The sequence below is a fragment of the Plectrocnemia conspersa genome, unplaced genomic scaffold (genome assembly GCF_051122295.1).
Source record: "Plectrocnemia conspersa isolate PC_06_02 unplaced genomic scaffold, ASM5112229v1 ptg000014l, whole genome shotgun sequence".
Lineage (NCBI taxonomy): Eukaryota > Metazoa > Arthropoda > Insecta > Trichoptera > Polycentropodidae > Plectrocnemia > Plectrocnemia conspersa.
In genome coordinates, this window is record NW_028277178.1 from 7,895,470 (window position 1) to 7,916,879 (window position 21,410).

Genomic DNA, 21,410 nt, shown 5'->3' on the forward strand with positions numbered 1-21,410 from the left:
TGTAAATAAACGACTTTGTAAACACGAACGTGTAAACAGCGCAAAAAAGCAGGCTGTCGACTGATTATGATTTATAAAGTTGCATGCTCTGTGGGCATAAAGTGTGTGAAAGTTTATTGTGTGGAAGTCTCGTTGGAATATTTTAAGCGCGTTAATTGCTTTGGAGGAAAAACGTACTACTTTATACTGGTATTTGGAGTGATAAAAAATGTGCGTTGTCGCCTTTGAACAAGGGTGGTAAATGGAGGAAGACACCTGGGGAGACATTTTTTTAAAGAGACAATTTACGACGTTGTGTCGTAGGTCTGGTGGCAATCAATCAGTTAAATTGTGTCTTCAATTTTTTTACTGTCGGTTACTTAGCGTCGTATCGTAATTTAAGAAATGAAATATTACGTGAAGAATTATTACGATATATATACATACATACTATGAGAGACGTTTGAAAATTTAATTATATATAAAATAAACAGTTATTTTATAATTTACATTATTTTAATGCATTTACTCAACTAGTTTTTTTATTTCAAGACTCATAAAAGTATCGCACTATTTTATTTTTGGACCTCAAACCTAAGCAGTGTTCGTAAGACTTAAACGTATCATAAAGAAAAATTCTTAAAAGTTCATAAATTTATTGATTGTTAACCACTTATACAAATCGTTTTTTTTATATTTGGGTTTCAACAGTCAGTCTTTACTGATTTGGCCGTTTATATCTGAGTATTTTTTTTTTTTGTAAAATCTGTATTAGTGCAAATATGAACTCCACATTCTGATATTTAAAAAATTGGGCCTTAAAATATACGATCCAAATTTTTTTACAATTTTTACAAAATTGCATGCTATATGAATTCCTTAAAAAAATCGGCAACTCAATGGTAAATTATTTATTAATTTCCTCAAACATCAAAAATAGTTTTATAAAATTCTACAATTTATTTTTATCAAAGAAACCAGGGCTGTGGAGTCGTTAAAAAAAAAACACGACTCCGACTCCGACTCCGATTCCGATATTTACCAACAACACGACTCCACTCCGATTCCGACTCCGACTTCGACTCCGACTCAAAAAAGTTTAATTTTATTAGGTATTTTTGGTGTTTTTCTACACGTTTAATATTCATACGCTATACACATTCATTATTACGCAATTAAAAATTCATAAATTTCGTAATTTAAAAAAATGACCGTAGTCGCTCATTTTTCACGACTCCGACTCCGACTCCAACTCCGGCCAAAACACCACGACTCCACGACTCCAACTCCGACTCCGACTCCGACTCCACAGCCCTGAAAAAAAAACACATCCAAGATGAATAAAAATGCAGACAATGTGAAAGGGGGGGGGGGTGTAGGAATATTTTGAAGAAGTTAGTTAGTATATGAAAAATAAAATTATATTTTGAAACCTAAAATATATTTAAATGATTTTCTTAGTAATATAAAATACCTTACATTCAGTTTATCAATATTGTCATAGATAAAAGTATCTGAAAGTACATCGTTCCTGCAATTAAGAATTCAGACAGACCTAGTTTAAAATATTATTAACGTATTATTTTTCACTTACAGATCTTTACAATAATATGTGTACATAATTTAGTTTAAAATTATTAGTAAAGCTATTATTATATATATATATATATATATATATATATATATATATATATATATATATATATATATATATATATATATATATATATATATATATATATATATATATATATATATATATATATATATATATATATATATATATATATATATATATATATAAAATAATATTATATACAAATATTTAAAAATACAACAATATTATTCTCATGCAATATAGTTGCATGAATTTAATATAAATAGTATGTTTTAATAAATATTTAGTAAAACATAGTATTTTTTAAATATTTATGTATAATATGTACATGATGTAACGTATTAAAAATATTTATTTTCATATTTCTTCTTTTTAAAAAATTTAGCTAAATTTCAGTTATATACTACATATGTATTATACATGAAATCAAATTTATATAAAAAGAAAATATGTCTTAAGATATAAAAAATCAATTTAAACAGAAAAACAATATTATGGCATAATATTTTAAACCATATCAGTAGACTGGAATGTTCCAAGCCTTCCAAAACTCTTAGAAATTGGTAATATATAGTCGATATAAAGTGTTGCTTATCACAACGAATTTTTATAGCAGTTTTTTTAATCAAAAGAGGTAGCTCAAATGCATTTTACAATTACAAGTAAGTAATGAAACATCAGACTAAAATTAAATTATATTAGTCAAATAATAAACTATTATTATAGCTTACAAAAAAATTTGTCACGATGCTTGAACTGATCTGATTATATTAAATTATTAATTACAGTATGTATCAGTAAGATTAGGAACATCTAGGAAAACATGAATTTTGCTATAAGAACAGAATTAAAAATATACTATACTATGTCGCTGTTAAGCTCAGTTGACATAAAAAGGCAGCCATAATAACATGTGCAAATATCACGTCGCTGCTGTTAACCATTTGGGAGGAGTTTTTGTGACAGACTAATATATAATATATATACATAAAAGTCATTAACTTCGATCTCCCAGACACGATAAAAATAAAAAAAACACTTAGTTTTATTTGAGATGCAAGCTCAGATCTTTTTAATTTTAGTCAATACTTATACCAGTATTTGTTTCTATGTGATCACTATATTATATAGGGCTCAAAGTTGTGATGCAAATACCATCACTAAGTGCATGAATATATTTGTCAATAAAACCTGTCTTATGATATGAGATAAATTTTTAATAATAGAAAATATGTATCTATTATCTTACATATTACTAACAATAACCTGTTGAAAATATGTATCTATTATCTTACATATTACTAACAATAACCTGTTATTTTATTTTTCGTATAAAACTTTTGAATTTTTCTAGTTTAGCATTAAAGTAATTTTAAAAATACATATTCTTGAGAACAACATTAATTTTATTATTTAAAAAAATACATAAGGATTTTGTACTTGGAATAAAATGTTAATGTACTATTATATTAAAATAAAAAATTCAATCCACTATAATAAACTTGTATAAGTAGTCATTCTGTTATTTTATACGTCATCGTCTGTTTGTTCACAAATGTCAGGCAATAAAAGCAAATCGAGCGCAAAGACCCATTGTCTATAGATCATCAATTTATTTTTTAAAAGGTAACCCGAAACCCCGCGGGGGTCTAGCCGAGTCCGATGAGTAAATTTATTATAGGCCCCCTTATGAAGCCGGTCGTCCAAATTGTTTCCGAGAAGAAAAAAAATAAAAAGAAGTAAAAGTAAAGAAGAGAATTTGCTCTCATCCCCGGCGGCGGAATAACTTTCCTGAGCTCGCAAATTGAATAAGAGACGAAACCAGAAAACGGTCCCGCGGAAAATATTGAATCAAGCCCGACCTGACGGTTATTGGCTAATTCGATAAGGCAATAACGATACACGGTACTGCAATTGGGCAAAGCCGGGACCATGACCTAAACGAGCAGTTTTCCCTTTGGCGAAGAAGGAAAATGGGGTTGTTTTTCTTTATTTTATTTTCAACGAGCGCTTAGCCGCAAGGAAAATAAATTGGTTGTTTTGTGTGAATTAGAGAATGGTATTAGAGCAAATTAATATTTTCTATGGAATGGATATTATGTATATAAAATATATGTATATATGTTTATCATTACAATTTATTAAATTGTCTTTTTTTATATAAATAATTGACAAACTAAAAAAACAAGCATTGAATATATCTTGATAGTCTTAATTTTACTAACTTTACCTTTGCTTAAAAAATATTTCATTCACTCACCCAAAGTATTTATAATTGTATATAACATATCCAAACTAGAAAATAATCATAGAACAGCTTTTAATTTTTTTATTCAACTTTCAATAAAATATTTGTAAAATAACATTAGATTCTAGATAAATATATTTTTATAATAATGTAAAATTGCTTTGGTAATTTTACTTAATAAAAGTAAAGATTTGATTGGGTACTTATTTTTAATAATAATTTTAAAAAGAGTTGCTTTAAAATATTAATCAATTTTTCGCAATTTTTTATAAATTTATTTTATAAACACGATAATTCAAAAACGATCTTTCGGGAGTATTTATATGTAAATAAGATTTTTTCAATTAATTTTTGGGCCACCAACGAAGATAAACGCCGTTCCAAAGTCTTTATTAGTGTCAATTTTTTTTCATAAATAAAACAAATATTTATTTAAATAAGCACCATCCTGCGGCGTTCCTTTTTTATCAAAAAAAGTTTCCCTTTTTAACGGGAGATACATTAATCTTGGGCCTTTTAAATTGCATCGTCAAATTTCGTCAGTGCACCCTTCTTCGGAGTGCATTCTTCGCTTTTACGAGAACCGGAAATGCTCGTAGCTTTCAGACGCCGTGGATAGCTTACAAAAGCTTCCGGCGTCGATATCCGTCGGTGCCAAAGCTTGCCGCGTCGCCGAACCGGAAGGGACGAACCGACCCGGAAATGGAATCTTGTCGCAAGGCATTAAATTATGTGCAGAAACTGAGGAATTAGTTTTGACAAGATACGGATCTTGTCGTTGGTCGGTGGACAAATGCTGTTAAAATGTATACTAGATATTTGTGAGGCGTCTAAAAGTAGCCCGTGGACTTTATGTAAATAAAAAGGTTGTGTAAAATTAATAAAAAAATTAAATTCTAAAAATTTTTATCTGGGTATTGCTGAACAAAAAAAATATTTATTAATTACTGAAAATACAAAAAATTGTTAAAAAAACTGGGCTTGACGCTATTAATAATTATTTTCAAAGTAAAAAATGTTAAATTTTAATATGGTTTTTTATATAAAAATTTCACGGTTTTTCACTTTAAATAATATTTTTTAATTAAAATTTTTATTAGGAATATATATTATATAATAGTCATAATTATACATAAAAATGTCGGTAATATAAGTTTGCTGTTCTATACCAAACATGTGTGTGTGTAATCTTCATCTTATATATAATTGTTTTAAGCCTTTTCAATAGTTTTGTTTTTTATTATTGACTTATTATAAAAATAGTAAAAAGTTCGAAATAAAATTTATGATATTTAATTATTAAAATCTAAAAAAATTAAAACTAAATATCTGAAATTTCTTTGTGATTTTAATTTAAATTATGATTTTTTAAATAAAATAAATCTTTATATCTAAATAATTTTAAAATTTTATTGTAACACTTATAGTGACCATCTAAGTTACGTCTTTTTGTGTTAAAATAAAGTGAATATAAATCTATATAAAATTATCTTAAAAACCATACTATATTATCTTTAAAACTTTCTTGTAAAACATATTACATAATATTTAATACGTACTTATGAAAATACAGTACCTTACTTAACTACCATGCTAAAATAGCAACAAGTCGTTAAGTTTTCAAAATAATATGAGTTCTGTGACCTTTGTTAGGTTACATTATTATAAAAAATAAACATAGTTTATCTATTTATTATTTTAAAAGACTCTCTAAAATTGAATAGTTATAATAAAAAAGTATTAATGTCTTAGATAAAATGCATAATTTGGTTACAATATTTATTTATTAGTTTTACAGATTTTATTTGATTTATACTATTTTTAAATAAATATGAAAATTAATTTCGAGTATTTTTAATCATATGTTTAAAAATATTTTTTTTTATTTATTGTATAAATCAAGCTAAATATTAAATAATAAAATTATATTTTAAATATAATTTTAAATACTTTAAACAAATATATTTTTAATATAAAAATTAAAATAAATATAAAAATATTTATATTTATTATAATTGTAGGGTCTAATAAGTTTGAATTAGAGATAATAAAAAAAGTATTTATGATGAAATGATTGCAATAATATTTATTTAATAACCTTAAATTTTTGCATATGTGGTATGCCAATACTTATTCATATAGGTATAAAAAGGTTAAAAATCACATTACAACAGCAATTTGTTTTGGGCGTAACGTGTCACGCACGGCGAGAAAATGAAAAATTCAGAATGGAGATTTTTAATTCGCAGCGATATGAACGCGTCGAAATCGCAACCCGAAAAATAAATCTACGCTTGCCAAATGTTACCTAGTAATTTTTATACAATTTTAATTTACAACAAATACGTGCTTACTTATACCCAGCGTTGGTTGAGCTATATGAAAGAATAATAAAAATATTATTTTTAAGCATATCGGTTGATGACCTACTGTCGTGATGCGCCGTTAGCCTCGGGCGGAAAGGGTTAATATCAGTGGCGTAGGCGTTGACATTTTTATTTCAATGTAAAGCACTCGATGAAATATGTTAAAATAATGCATTATTTTGTCCTTAAGCAGTCCGGCTGCGAACCACCATAATGGAAGGCTCTATAAATTACACGTAATCGTTTTGTGCTCTGTATATCACACGGCGCACGTGTATAAATACGCAAAGCGGGTCCCTAAGATTCTCAACAATATTGTTTTTATCACAATTATTTTTTAAAACAATTAGATTAATATTTATTGTGTGTGTAAATTTTGTTTCTCAACTGGCAACATAACAAAAATTCAAATCTAATACTTTCTTATTAAATTTAAACACATTCACAATTCATTTGCTCACCATGGAAACGAGCTATAATAATTTAACATCATATAAGGTACGCGTTTCGTCTTATTAAAATTTTTTAATCTTTTGAAGAATAGTTCTAGATATTTATTAAAAGTGTTAATTCAGTTTATCGATTCAGTGACAGCAGATATTCTTACGAACGTCAAAGTGTTTTGCATAAAATTAATATTAATATGATTCTATAAATTTATAACGGAATTGGACTAAACAGAAATGATTTAATAAGTAAGTTAAGCACTAGTTTTTTCTTTCATATAAAATAAACAGATTCCCAGTAGATTATTATATTTTGCGTAAAATCTTGTATATTATTTTCTTAATATCCTTTAATCAATTTTATATTTATTAAATAATGATGTAATAATTTGTTTGATAAAACAAAAAATCAGTTTAAATATATATGTATAATATTTATTTATTTATTTATTAAAATTATAACCATCGTGACCTGACAGGCAAACCTAATGCGTCACGATAGTCAAAAGTACTAATACATCATAATACATACAAATATAAACAAGACAAAACAACAGACACAAATCACCTCAACAGGTGTGCATTGTCCCATACGAATTGAACCAAAACTCCATAAGTGCAAGAGAAAATGTCAATATTACTATGGACAGAATTGAGCAGATAAATGGCCTTGGCCAGAGAAGAGTTGGCAAGTGCTCCAGTTCTACACTTAACAGGCAAGAATAGTGGACGCGACCGAGAACTATATCCACCTTCAGGAGCCCACATTTGAAGCTGCTCGAGCACTGAAGGATTGTCTACGATGCCCTTGAGCAATTTCCAGAAGTGTTTAATTACATAAACACTTCTGCGAGTCGACAAAGAAACGTATCCCAGGGCTCCCAAAATAAAAGCACTGGGAAACAAGAACGGATAATACCCGTATTCCTTCAAGTATAAATATCGAAGAAATTTACGTTGTACTTTTTCCAGCTTCAATTCATTACATTGACTCATTACGCCTGGGATCCAAATGATGGAGCTAGTTTCTAGTATGCTGCGGACTAGAGTATCATACAGAGTGCGCAATACTAAAGTATTCCTAAAGTAACGCGCATTTCTCAAGATAAAACCGAGCATTTTTAAGGATTTGCTATGAGTCTCTGCAATGTGCTGGCTAAATTTCCAACGTTCTTCGAAAGTCACTCCTAAATCTTTAGTTGAAGAAAACCTTTCCAGAAAATATCCACCTAGATGGTATGAATATTTTGCCGGCGTTAACGACCTTGAAAATGAAATTGTGTGACATTTCTTTACACTGAAAGGCAATTGGTTATAGCAAGCCCATTTCCATATAAAGTTGAGATCCTCCTGTAGGTCGAGGGAATCAGAAATCGAATGCATTTTCTTGTAAATTTTCAAGTCATCTGCATATAATAAAAAATCTGAATGCTCTATTGCTGTTTCTATGTCATTAATGAACAATAAAAACAACAATGGACCCAAATTGGATCCTTGAGGTACTCCAGTAGGGGTCTTATATCGTTCTGAAAAAGAGTTATTATACTTGACGAATTGATATCTATTGGTCAAGTAATTTGAGAATAGATTTATGAGATCTTCAGAAAACCCAAAATTAGATAACTTTTTTACAAGTAAAGCATGGTTAACTTTATCAAATGCTTTTTCAAAGTCTGTGTATATAATTTTCTTCTTACGATATAGCCTTCTCGCACCTCTCATTATTATTTTTAATTATAATATCATAAAATGTTGGAGGCTTTGATTTTAAATATTTCGATAACTCCATTTTAACATCGTTTGAATTTTTATTTTTTTTCTGTCTAGGAAGTGCTGCATAAATCGAAAGAAACAAGTTCTGGAAAACAACGTGGATGAGATAAAAGCTTCCATGTAAGTTGCTTAATTTTATCGGGAGTCTATTTACCATATCGGGACGCGCATTATCGTGTTTTAAAACTATTCGACTAATAAGATATTGAAAAAAAAAATATTTATACTAACGCAGGTTGTATGCATATATCATTTCAACATTCAACATATGATTCTTAATTCACCATCAACGTATCGAATATCATTCCCTTTTTTTAACATTGTATTTTTTTTGAAAACTTTCACAGTAATATTTTTTTATCACGCATGCAATAAAACTCGAACATAATTTATTGGCAGTCACTTATATTTATATGTATAAAACCGGCGTAATTATTGGCGATCCCCGTTGTTTTTACAGAGCATCAACGTAAATATCACCAGATGATTAACGACGCACAATAATGAATTAATAGCTAGCACTAAAACGAGTGCAAATATTCTTGTGCCATTGATAAATTGCCACGTAATCGCAGAGCGGTCTTGGACGATTCAAAGGTGAAAAAAAAAACGTTTTCGTATATGGCCTCGGGATTGTGGCTCGGTTACCGGCAGCAGAAAGATCGTGTTAAGATAACCAAACTAATTTCGCATTATAAATCGTTCATTGTCAGCACAGCTCGGTACTAACGATTTTATTTTGATTTTTTGTTGAGTCAAGTTAATTTTTAAATATTATATTTGAGGTTTAATGCTATACATATAACTAGTATCTAATCCGTTGAAAAAATAACAGAGCTAACCTTAAATTATAAATAATTAACTAACTGATGTTATATTTAATTAATACCACTTAATCAAAACATGTAAATTATTGTATACATTTGCTTATAAAAAACTCTTGTTTTCAAATTATTCTTGAAAACGAAAAATTGTTTTCAACGCTTTTAATTCTTGTATATTTATTTTATTTTCTTTTCTGAAAATAGTATGTTTTGCATTTAATTCAGATGTAATAAAAAATAAAATAGATGAGCCAGTATTAAAGAGTATTTTTGTATAATCTATACTTTAAAATTTTTCTTATCGTACTTAATTTTTTTAAGCACAATAATCATAGTAATATTTATAAAATAATTATCATCAAAAATTATCCTTAAATATTTTAAATCATTTATACTACTTTTGAAATCTCTAATTTAGTAATAGCCTATTGTTAACAAAATGGATATTTGCCACACAATCTTTAGCAATGAAGCAGCAATGCTAGGTAATCTACTTAAAGACGAGATAATACATATATTCTTATAATACAAAGCCTTATAAGAATATATAATATTATCTAGTATAAATATAACTTTGTGTATATGTTCATCACATTTGTCAACTATTGTTTTTCTATACTAAGACAACTTGTAATATTTATTATATTTCGTTATTGTTATTATATTTCGGCCGTGTTTTTGAGTGAAATTTAGATATACTTAATTCTCTCTACATCGTTATATATCATTTTAACTGCCATATTAAAAAATATAGTGCAAAACTCACAAAAGCTTCTATGAGAGCTTTTACAAGTACAATCGCTGGCAATGGGAGGTAATGGCTTTGTAAGTATATGCATTAACTTAAAGGCAAGATGTCATCATGCGAGCCATTGATATTGTTCGGCCGACGCGTTTTCTGCGCAAGGCCCGCAGGCTCCGCGGATAATGGGGCGCTTTCAAAGCGTCGGTTTTGTAACCACTGGCTAAAAAGCGATCGGTGGAGAGCTTTGGACGAACACCGTAATTACGGCCATGGCCGCCAGGGGTTGGCCGTTATTGGTTTAGTTACTGGCATTCGATACCGGTAAAAGTTTTCTTTTTGCCGGCGTTTATTACCGTCTGTCGGTATGTATGTACCCACTATGGGGATTCGTCTTAAAAATGGGGCAAGATTATTTTTGTTTTTTCACTAAATAGTGCATTTTCTTAGTTTTTGGGAGTCTAAAGCAAATTTAGCAGTGTTTTACTTTGTATTTTGATTAAAATCAAACATTTTTAAGTATCTTGGGATAAACTGAATTGAATATTCAGTCAATATTTGTATTCAGATTATATAGATATTATATGGCCTACGCTTAAATAGCAATATCATTTTTCTCGTTCCACAATTTGGTTTCAAATGCATAATTTCTGCTACCGATCAACTAAAAGTGTTAAAACGTATCTTCATAGGTGTTTTTGAAATTTGTCAAAGCTTTTAATCACTTTTGTTTGTCCAGTAAAAGTGGTTTACAAATCAATCACCTGCAATTCACCGCCAGAAATTTATCGCTAGCAGTTTAACACCGCGTCAATTTATAGATCAATTCTAGCACATTTTATCGCCAGGCAATACATAAAATTTATATAAACTCATTGTTCATTTTAAATTAAATGTTATTTTTAGAATTATGTCCAGAAAAGAATATAACTTATTTGCTAGTATACATATCCTAGAAAATATTTTTTTATGATTTGAACAAATACATCCCATTGCTTCTAGGCGGTAAAATATGCTAGCGATAATTTATAGATTATAAATTATTTATGCAAATTCTTGACACGGCGCTGAACTGACAGCGATTAATTGCTGGCGGTAAATTGCTAGCGGTTAATTTCTGGCGGTAAATTGTATGCGATAATTTTTTTAGATTCAATGTAAAATAAAAGCCTTTTTGTTTTTCTGTCAAAACTTAAGCAGTTAACCACTCGGTTTCTTAAAGAGAAAAATCGAAATAAAATTACCATTGCTATTTATAATATATACGAAAAACCTATTCACTCCACAGCCACTCTTTTACCCTATAAAATTGACCAAATAAAAAATAGTTTAACATGTCTTCTAAATTAAAAATACACTAAAAGCATAGCAGTAATGTCTTCTTGTAAAAAAACTTTCGCTGTCGACATATTTGTTACAATCAAACATGTAGAAAAAAATTTACTTTTAAGCTTTTGTTCTAAGTTTATTATTATACCTTTAATTTTAGTATATTTCACGGGCTTTGCTGTTTCATAAATATTAACCCTTTTGGTATATATTTGAAGTATTTAATAAAGAAGTTCACATTTTTAAAATCATTTTGATTAATGTATGGCTTTGCCGTAAGAAAATTTGTAAATCTACCTTCATTTTCGTATAGTTAATTTTATTAATTACCATTAAATTACCAATAAAACTTTGATTGCAAAATATTTTGTTAAGATTTGTGGTAAATGGTTATTTCGCGACTTATTAATATATGTAACGTTCAAAATTAACTTAATATATATAAATATGTATATTCGTATAAGTTAGTTTTGCTACTATAAGGATTTTATATTTTGCAAATATTATATTTGATTATTTTATAAACATAGATAATTTAATTACAATATAAATCGTTTATGTAATAAATTTTACATTATAAAGACTCCCTCGTTTTAACGAATACGATGATTTTTAAATTATATAAATCCTTTTTCATTAAAATGTAAAATAAATCAATTTCTTACTTTAGGTCAGCAGCGTATATGAGAAAACTTTTCGCTTAAAAACTTTTTGGCACTTTCATAAATGATGAACGCGAGAAAAAATCCGTTCATCCTAAAGCATCCTCGAAAGTTAGTCAGTGTTTTTCAACTTCAACAAGCAAGAAAGTCCTATAATCCGTCAAGGAGGCTCCACGTGCCTTTCGACAAAAGCTTCGGCTACCGCCATTTTCCGGACTTTTAAGCCTGAGAGCTTATCCTCAAAAATCGATCACTAAAGCTTCCATATATTGTTAAATCTCCATATATATCGCTTTAGGTAACAATTTCATTTTATTTAAATTTTAATTAAACGCTAAGTCACTCTCTGAATTTAAATAAAGCTCACCGCTCTGAGAAGTCGATTACCGATCAGTCAACTAAGAGTGTATGAGGCACATGGTACACAGGTACATAATGCATACCCATAAGGTTGCCACTACCCAGAAGCCTCAGAGGCGGAGTGTTTCAAAGCTCCGCTCGGGTATTTAAATTAGCAATCCGGAGGCTGCAAATCGAAGCAAATTGAGTCTCCTTTCGAAGCACATCTTGCGGAATATTGGAGCTAAACTGTATTACCATATCGCGCGCCTGCGGGACACGAACGCGGTAGGTACTTCGATGGGTACTGGGGTAGGTACTCGGTGTGGTGTACCCAAGGATGGCATGTCGTAATTCGGTCGCGTGTAATGCACGACAGGGCACACAATGGCCATAAATAAGACATCACACGGAGAGAATTCGAATCGATTAGTGAGAAAATGCATTTTCAAGCGCGTAAAAATTAATAAAAAGTAATTGATGTTTATAATTACAATGATAATAATCTATTGCAGAATTTATTGTAAACAATACATTATATAGATAATTAAAGACAGTATATAATTTACTATTATACAAATCTTGTAAGCTTATCTTCAAGATGAATAAATTATATTTATTCGTCGATCGCAGACACTGCGTAATCTTGCTCTACTGTGCTTCAGTTCCGAGCAATATTCGTTGTGCTTCAGTTCCAAGCAATATTTGTAAATTAAATGTTTTTTAAAAAGCAAATAATTTAATCAGTATGGTATTTTACAAAGCTAAACTAAGCAGTTCATTGTAAAATATTTTTTTAAGAGCTGTTAGACATATGTACAGTTTATAGAATAAATATAAGATTAAACCATTATAAAATAAAAATGTGGAGGTCAGTATTAGGCAGCAGTGACAGATAAAAAAGAGTAAAAAATTAAGTATATCTGGTCTCTGATTCTCATTGAGTGAGTGAGTGCGTAAATTAGTGACGATAGTCTATGAATAAGTAGGTATAGATGTGATCAAGTATTACATCAATACCTACTTACTGGTTGCAATAAAAAAATAAAACAATTTAGGATCTAGATTATTATTATTTAACTCTGCTTCAGGTACATATCTTGATAAAATAATAACTTCCAGGTGGTAATTTTTGGGCGATCTTAATTTTTTAAGCTTATAGTGAAACTCATGAATAGATTACTGTAAGAATGTTTAATTGATCATTTTTAAAAAAAAAATTATTTAATATAAAAGGTGTTTTGCATAACAATTACACGTGATTTGTAAAGTCAAACCTTTGAATCCTTACAAATTTTAAAATTAAATATTTCAGGCCATTTTTAATTGCGCTTTCTGTACGATTTTTATAGCAATGATGATTATTATAAAACTGTTCTATTATTACATTAAATAAACATTGACTCTTATTTCCTTTTTTGCACTATGAAAATTATAATTCATTTCTAGCAATTTTATGTTTTCTACTTTATTATACAAAATACTCGAAATTAATATAAATGAAATTATATTACATATAACTTTTTCAATAATTTATAAAATATAATTATGCACATCACAGTATTGATAATATATAAAATCACATAAATGAAACAGGACTTTTAAATAAAATGTTTTAAAAATAATACATTTTTTTTTCTATTTGTTAATAATATTTTAGTTTATTTTATTTTAAATGTAGTTTTAGAAATGCAAAAAAAAAATTGAAATACACCATGTTAAGAAAAACATGAATTTAAAAAACTAATGTAGTATGAATAAAATTTGAGTTTTCCAACCCAATTTGAATTTGCTATTATAATACTCCAACTTACTTTTACAAAATAGTATCAATTGAAAAAATATTGCATGTCTGAAAATATTTATGGTAGAGGAAAAGTAAAAAATTAAACTACGATTAAAACATATTTCACACAAATATGTAATTTATATAGTTCTTGCAGCTAATGCTAGAAAGAATGTTTTGCCATTTTAAGAATATAATTTACAAAGCTTTAATGCCACAAAAAACTATGCTACAGTTTATAAAAAGCCTATTTTATTTATAATGCAGTGATTGTATATATGTATGTATGTTTATAAATAAATTTAATTATTTATTATGAATTTATTACATTTAGATAAAATATATATTTTGTAAGATCATATTAGTAAAATATATAAAAGAGTTAAAAGTAGAAACATAAATAAAAAAGCAAATAGTCAGTAATATTTAAATTAAATCTTTACAAAACTCTAAAAAACCTAGCTATGATCAACGATCATTTATAAAATAAAAATAGTGAGAATACTAATACAATTTAAAAGACTCGTAAAACAGTTTAGTAAAAAAGGCTTGAAGTATTTTTGTTTTAATTAAAAAATTATTTAGATTTTTAGTACTAAATATAGGTGTTTTTTTGGGTCTATACCAGTATTTTATTATTGAAAGTTCTAGCCGCAAAATACGCAATTTAACCACCTTAATTATACCAACTTCTTCTCCCGGCGATCTTGCTTATTATACAATATTTTTTACATTATTGACTTTTAAATCACAGCTACATTTCGATACTACAAGTCACACAAACATACACACCACCTCTTCCAATAATTGAATTATTCAAGAGGAATCGCCATTACAGTGTCACGATTCGGCATAATTGCAATCGAATCGGCACGCGGGGCACGGAACGACGTCTGACTCGTTATTTTTTCTTCTTTCAATCTTCACCGCCTAAATTACTACCATTTTGCAAACGAAAGCAACACACACACACACACACGCAAACTTTCAGCAAATAACCATTTTTTTATTTTTTTGCAGGACCATTAGGAGCCCCTAAAGTTTGATATAACCGAGCTAAAAGTTTCCAGTTTGATGAAGTGTTGAGAAGCGCAAACCGAAAAAAGTGGACGTGTGAAAGTTTTTTAATAACCACCATCATCCATGCTGTTCGCCACGAAGAGGTTCACATGACGTCCGCCCGGACGAGTCCCGGAAGCAAATGTTTCAGTTTTATGGCGAGTTGTCAGTGACGTTAAGTGACTATAGTGATACACCAAAATGTGGCCAAAGTCGGTGCTTTTACTCTTCTTGGCGCTGTTCGTGCTTGTGTGGGGAGACACTGGCACTCCAGTGGACGACGAGGAAGAAGGTAAGACAAATTGGTCTCATTTGGTCATTTAAATGCAAATATTGATGTAAAAGGTTTGCTATGCAAATTGAGCGCTGGCTCGGTAATTATTGGATCGGTTAATGTCGAGGTGTTGAGGTGACGCCTCATGATATTAATCTTGATGGTGTGCCTTTTGAAAGGTGGTTGTAATTAGCCTTAATGACTAAAAATAACTGTACCTTACTTCCTGGCCAACACTTTTAAGTATTTATATATTAGGTATTCGTATTTAATTGAAATAGATCTTCCTTAAAAATGATTTGTCATTTAACAAATGTTTTTAAGGATCTAAACATCAACTAAATAATTATATTCTAACCTAATATTATTTTACTTCGTTGTCTTATCTATTATACATGTATAACTGAGCGATCGATAGAATGTTCGTACATACCCAAATGTACCATAGTATTCATTAGTAATTTCGGATGTGGGTCAACATATTTTATATTCCACAAGGGTGATGGGCATTTTGTCGTGAGCCTTCGTAATATAAGGTCTGACCTATTTCCTACTACCAAGGCTCCTATGTGCGACAGGACATCTTATTTTATATGCTTTGTGTCGCTGTAGCACGAAACGCAAAATTAGCTATAAATTCTACACATAAAAAAATACCAACATAAAATATCTATTTGCCTATTCGATCGAACCTAACATGTTATATTTATATTATTATAATAATTCAATCAAGCGTTGAATATATTTCCGATGGCAATTACCGCTTCAAGGCTTAAGAGTTCATAGAACGTTGAGAGATTAAAAAAATGGAGTGTGCTCCTCTACCAGTATCCAATTCATGTAGCTTGGCGGCTCTCTCAGATCCTGCAATTGACCTCAAGAAGTTGGTTGTTTGAAATACTTGTGTAAATATGTTTAAATTGATATTCGATGTAAGATACACTCTAGAGTTCGTGCGGATGGTGTGTAATTATACGTTTGCTTGTGAGATTCTTCGAAGTGTTTAAACAACTTTTTGTTTGGATGAATCACTAGAAAAAAGTACAATATATCTATATGCTCTTAAAAGCATATTACAAAATATTGTTTTTGTATATATATATATTATATTTTCATTGTGATAATTCGGCGGCATTTGCCAAATATCGTGTCGTGATTTGTAACGAATTAACCTTTCACGCCAAATTTATTACGCTTTGTGATCGATAGAGAGCCATTTTTTACCCCTTCGAAGCTATAAAGGCATTTTCACATTGCTAAGATCGATACGTCTGACCTTAAGCGACTAACAATTAAAACTTGAAATAGTTGCACGCGATTTTGGTATTCCGATGACGTCATAAGTGTCTATTTATATATAATTGTATTCTGAGTCTAATATATGAATGTGATTCTTATTCTATTTTTATAAATATATCATGACAATTTGTGTATATATATATAGGTTTGATTTCTTATTTGCATAAAAATTATTATTGAATCTAGTTGAATTACTAAAATATGCAAAAGCGAATACAGTACTATATTTAGTATGGATAAATGCAAAACCACTTGCAGAAAGTGAATGCAATTTGAATAATATCAAAGATGCTCTATCAGTTAACTGATTTTTTTTGTAAATGAATCACTTATTCTATCAGACAGACAATACAAATACATATGTTTTTTTGTTATGAAATATAAGTGCGTTTATTATATTGCTTGTATTAACATAAAAGTAAACATGAATGGTTTTGAGATTTTGTTCTAGATATTTACATTTGGGTGATTATATTGTAGATAATATGAAGAGATAGTGTTTTGATGCAAATTATTTATTCATCAAACTTTGAAAACATAATATGTATTGACCTACAAAGAGCGATTGTATCCGGAGTCATTACAATTGTGTTTATTTTCGACCTTATTTTTCTTTATGAAATTATATATAATACTACAATTTTTCACATATTAATTTCATTGAGAATAGTTTAAATAAAATTATAAGTAATAAGTCAATAATCACTTTAGTCCATGTTAACGTGAATATAATAATACTTCTTAAATTTAATTGTGGAAACTATTAGTTTATTATTATGTTCAATAACTACAATACTAGTGTTTTGCATATTATTGCATTTTTAATTTCAATAAGAATCGGTCATTATATAATTTTTGATTTTAAAATTAAGTTATAATCTTTCAAAACCCACAACATATAAAAAATGAATAATAAAATTAGGAACTATTACTGAAAGGTATATAAAACTGGACTGGAAAAAATGTATGTGTAATGAATAAAATATTTTAAATACGTATTAAACATAATTGCACAATTTTTCTAAATTTTTTATGTAAATTTTCACATATAGTGTACATATATATGTAGATATTGAATGATTATTTTTGTTAAAACTGCAGAATGATGATTTCTCGTTAATCGAGAAGTCCCATTAAATATTTTTTTATTAAAAATTAAATTTATCTAAATATTTTTAAATCGCTACATTTAAAAAATCCGCCAAAATCACGGCTGTTTTAAATTAATAATTAAAATATTTTTTGACATTATAAGTATTATGACCAACGCTAGGAATAACGACTAGCAAACATTTTGTTTCTTTCCTAAAAAATTATCGGTCGACAGAAAATCAGAATCCAATGTTCAATGACTTTTTTTACGAACCGCTTATTGTAGTTTTATAAATTATTTTCATTTTTGTACAATTTATTTAAAAAGAAAAGTATAAAATTAAACGTTAGTAGTTATAATTAAAAAAAAAATTGGAAGCTTCTTCTATTTTATGTGGAGAAAAAATAAAAAGATTGGGAAAAATGTATTATTATAATATTATAAATTAGAGTACATTTAGCTGAATCTTTTGCTGGTTGTCTTTAGCCTTCATACCATTGACATGTTGATGGTTACATCTTAAAGAGATAAAACTAAGCAACGTTTTCTAATTTAAGTGGGAAAAAGCACGAAAAGATGATCAAGAACAAGTAAAATATGTTCTTCAGCCTCTAAAGCAATATGTGCTTCAGTATTCTGTGCTTGTATTAAGATTTAATGTTATTTTTATCGTATTCACTATTACATAAAATAAAAATATTATAAAATAAAGTATTTTCCAGTGTAAAAATGACATTTTTCTAATTGTCGGAATACCTTGTCCGTAATGTCTCAGACTAGTGACTCTGAGGTTGCAGGTTCAAGCCCCTGCAGCAGCACTGGAATTATTATTTATAAAAAATGCGATATTAAAAATAACCGGCCCCATAATAATTTATAATTATCTGTCTGTCTGGTTGTGGTATTCATTATATCTGATGTACCCTGTTGTAACGCATTAGGCTTACGCCTATCAATTTACAACGGAAAATTTAATAAAAAAAATTAAAGGCTTTTTTTAAAATCCGTATAAAAAAGTGTATTACATATTATTTAAAGCTTTATTAATAGAAAAAATATCATGTCAGTGAAAATTAAACTTTTATTTATTATTTTAGTCATATTTATAACATTATTATACTATTTAATAATTATATACTCTTTAGTTTAAAAAAATATTGTAGCAATAATTATATTTAAATTAATAACTTTAATATACATAATTTACATGCATTAATATTGACCCAAATTGTTGCGAATAAAATCAGTAAAAACGAGAAGCACTACTCTCTTTTTTACGGTAAATAGATTCTGTACAAATACTATGCAAAAAAGATAACTTACTTTTTATTTTTCTAATAAAAATAATTAAATTTTTATTGCAACACTTCTTGTTATTGTTCAAGTTTTTGTGTTCAAAAAGGTGTCTAAAGAAATTGCTTTTTATTAAGCGGTTTCATTTTTCTTGATATCTTTGACGTAGTTACGTCGTTACCCTTTAAGATCAGTGTTTACTGTATAAGTGACAAAAAAAGTTTTAATATTAAAAGTTTCACATTATATTATATAATATACATACAAAATATAATATATAGCTAAAGAGCTTGGAATGAGTTTAAAATATGCAATATGTCATAGTTGGTGTTTCTCGAAAAAAATCTAAATGGTGATTTCTCATTTCTTGAGAAATTTCGCATGTAGTTTTTTTTGTTAATTATTTTTACGAATGATTTTAAATAGTTTATACCCGCTGCATTTAAAAAAATAGATATTGCTTTTAATTCGCTAAATTTACAGCTGGATTTTGTGGTACAAAAAGGTACAAATATAAAGTTGGTTCAACCAAAATTTTACCGTGTAAATAAAAACATGATAAACGTGTTAAATCGAAATCGTGTGAATCAAGGGATATCTGTATCTTATGATTTACAAATAAAAAATATTATGAAGCAAATTTGATTCGCTTTATTAACATGATAAATTATATACCGCTGCGTCTTCCCACAATGAGATGCGTCTATCATTAATTAATTTCATAACCGCTTAGATACGCCCATCAGTCGTTCTCAAACGTTTCGAATCGGCGACACGAATACCACGACAGTGTAAAATCATAATGTCGCAATTACACAAAACGACATACGTCTGTGGGAAAAGATCAAAGTTTCAACTTCGGATACGTGATGTCACGCGTCGTGTCATTCCCAGTTTGAGTCATTGACAACCTGGGCGGCCGTAACTTCTAGCGCCATTTGTTTTCTTCTGTATCTCAACCTTTTTACGTTACATATGTTCGTTTTTAGGGTTCCCAGATTCGAACTACGGTAATAATAACCACCAGACGACTTTGCGGTTGCTAAACTTCGCTCACTACCAATTGTGTGTCAGCGTATGGTTTTGCGGTTATTTCATACATATGTATGTATGTATGTATATAACCCCTGTATAGTGAGAAAAGCCTGCGGAATAATGGCTGAGACATTAAATTGCTACCCAAGTTTTGAAGTCGGTTTACAATGGCGTAAACTGTATTATAATACATAACGCGGAATAACTGTTGTATATTTCGGTATATAGTAATTTTAGCCGCTCGGTTTGTAAACATTCGTGACACACAGGTGTGACTATTATATTTTACGCTAATAGGGGTATGAATATATTAAATATTAATTACCAGAATATAGGTTTAAATTTAATACTGTAATGTAATTCTTATTTATTAATTTATGGATTTTTATTAATTAAAAGACATTGTAATAATTTCAATCAAGTTAAGCTCAGTAAAGGTAGGTTTTTATATAGGTATTTAGTAGCGTTCTACTATTATAGAAAATATATTTTAATTTAAAATATAATATTTATATAAAATTAAATAAATCTTTTGTAATCAAATCTTTTGTAAATCAAAATAAATGTCGTTTTGTAGTGCAAAAAATTACTTTTTCATAATGATTCTTATTTTAATGATTTAAAATATAATTTTACGTAGTAAAATTATATTTTAAATCATTTTTAATCGTAGACAGTTTGTAACCTATAGTAGACGATTGTCAAAAGAATATTTTACCCCTTCAGGGGTTCCTCAAGGATCCAATCTGGGACCTCTGCTTTTTGTGTTATTTATTAATGACATAAATACAGCAATTAAAAATCAAGTTTTCTTCTGTACGCAGATGATTTAAAATTATATAAATGCATTCGATCTGTTGTGAACTCCTTCTCTCTACAAAGTGATTTAGACTCTCTGTGGAGATGGGCTTCCATTAAGCGTCTGCCCTTTAGTGTCGGAAAGTGCCATACTGTATCATTTTCTCGATCTCATTCGCCATCAGCTTATTTCTACTATCTCGGTAGTAACATTTTGACTAGAGAAACTTCCACTAAAGATCTCGGAATCACTTTCGAGAGCAAATGGAGGTTCTCTCTACACATACACGACGTCTGTGATAAATCTTCCAAGATGCTCGGCTTTGTTATGAGGAATGCCTTTCACTTTGACGATCCGTCAGTTATTCGCATCCTCTATGACACCTTAGTTCGCAGCATTCTTGAATCGGGATCTATAATTTGGAATCCCTGAATAGACAAATATTC

General features: G+C 28.7%; 1 protein-coding gene across 6 annotated transcripts in view; it reads left to right on the forward strand.

The window, feature by feature from the left end:
* Positions 1–21,410, forward strand: part of LOC148226094 (netrin receptor UNC5B-like) — a 161,451-nt gene that overhangs the window by 56,603 nt on the left and 83,438 nt on the right. For 4 of the 6 annotated variants that reach the window (XM_088204088.1, XM_088204091.1, XM_088204093.1 and 1 more), the window contains 2 exons: positions 8,485–8,550; positions 15,133–15,463. In XM_088204088.1, coding sequence (XP_088060214.1) covers positions 15,373–15,463 — 91 coding nt within the window. In that variant the 5' untranslated portion in view covers positions 8,485–8,550; positions 15,133–15,372. The remainder of the gene's footprint in view (positions 1–8,484; positions 8,551–15,132; positions 15,464–21,410) is intronic. The other 2 variants (XM_088204089.1, XM_088204092.1) reach the window with 1 other exon arrangement.